At 64.9% G+C, this 791-nt stretch overlaps 1 protein-coding gene across 1 annotated transcript in view; it reads right to left on the bottom strand.

Annotated features, from left to right (window-relative positions):
• Positions 1 to 791, bottom strand: part of MIDN (midnolin) — a gene marked incomplete at its 5' end in the record, with an annotated part of 17874 nt that overhangs the window by 12002 nt on the left and 5081 nt on the right. Inside the window, 2 exon segments of the mRNA XM_031063270.1 lie at positions 35 to 201; positions 671 to 791. The exon segment at positions 671 to 791 is cut by the window's right edge and continues 72 nt beyond it. Of these exon segments, the coding sequence (XP_030919130.1) occupies positions 35 to 201; positions 671 to 791 (288 nt within the window).

The raw sequence follows: 791 nt of genomic DNA, 5'->3' as shown, positions 1-791 counted from the left end.
CCTCCCCCAGATCCACAGCCCCGTTGCCCCCAACATCCCCCCTGGCAGCTCAGGGGGGCAGCACGTACCGGAGAAGGTCCCTGAGAAAACCCCAGGAGCGTGGTTGACAAAGCTCTCGATGACCGCCCCGGGCTTGCGGGATCGGGCCGAGGGGGCCGGGCTGCTGCCCGGGGAGCTGCTGCTGCGGGAGCCACAGTCCACCTGCGAGGGGAGAAACACGCGATCAGCCTCGGGGTGCGGGTCTGCTGGGGCACACAACCCTGCTCCTCCTGACCTTCTGCCAACCTGCAAAAAGCCAGGTCAGGAGAGGCCACACAGGGAACAGGCACCAGTGCCAGTTCTCCTGGCATGCAAGGAACCACCCTGGGGGTCCCTACAGGCCCCCTACCCTGCTGTGCTGTGCCAAGGGGAAAATGAAGCAACAGCAGCAGCTCCTGTCCACCCTTGGGGACAGGCAAGGCGTGAGGACAGGCAGGGTAAGAGCTGGGGTTACACCCTGTCCTTGAGCCCCTCCCTGGCACCTGGGGACATCCTGGAGGCCAAACTGGGGACAACCCATTTCCACACATGAGGAAACTGAGAAGAGGCCAGGCATGACCACAGCTGAGCTGTGAAAAATCACAGCTTCACCCCCCATCCCCAAAGGCCCCAGGACATCCCCCAGCCTCACCTCTGAGCAGGAGGAGACCACGCTGCTGTTCACCGTCTGCGTGCTGGCCCCGTGCGACCGGAACATGCCGGCGGTGACAGGAGCGGCGTGAGGGGCGTTACAGTACACGGGGGGGGCCGGC

This window comes from Geospiza fortis, unplaced genomic scaffold (assembly GCF_000277835.1).
Source record: "Geospiza fortis unplaced genomic scaffold, GeoFor_1.0 scaffold241, whole genome shotgun sequence".
Taxonomy (NCBI): Eukaryota; Metazoa; Chordata; class Aves; order Passeriformes; family Thraupidae; genus Geospiza; species Geospiza fortis.
The sequence above is the reverse complement of the archived record's forward strand: the minus strand, read 5'-3'. Positions and strand labels throughout refer to the sequence as shown.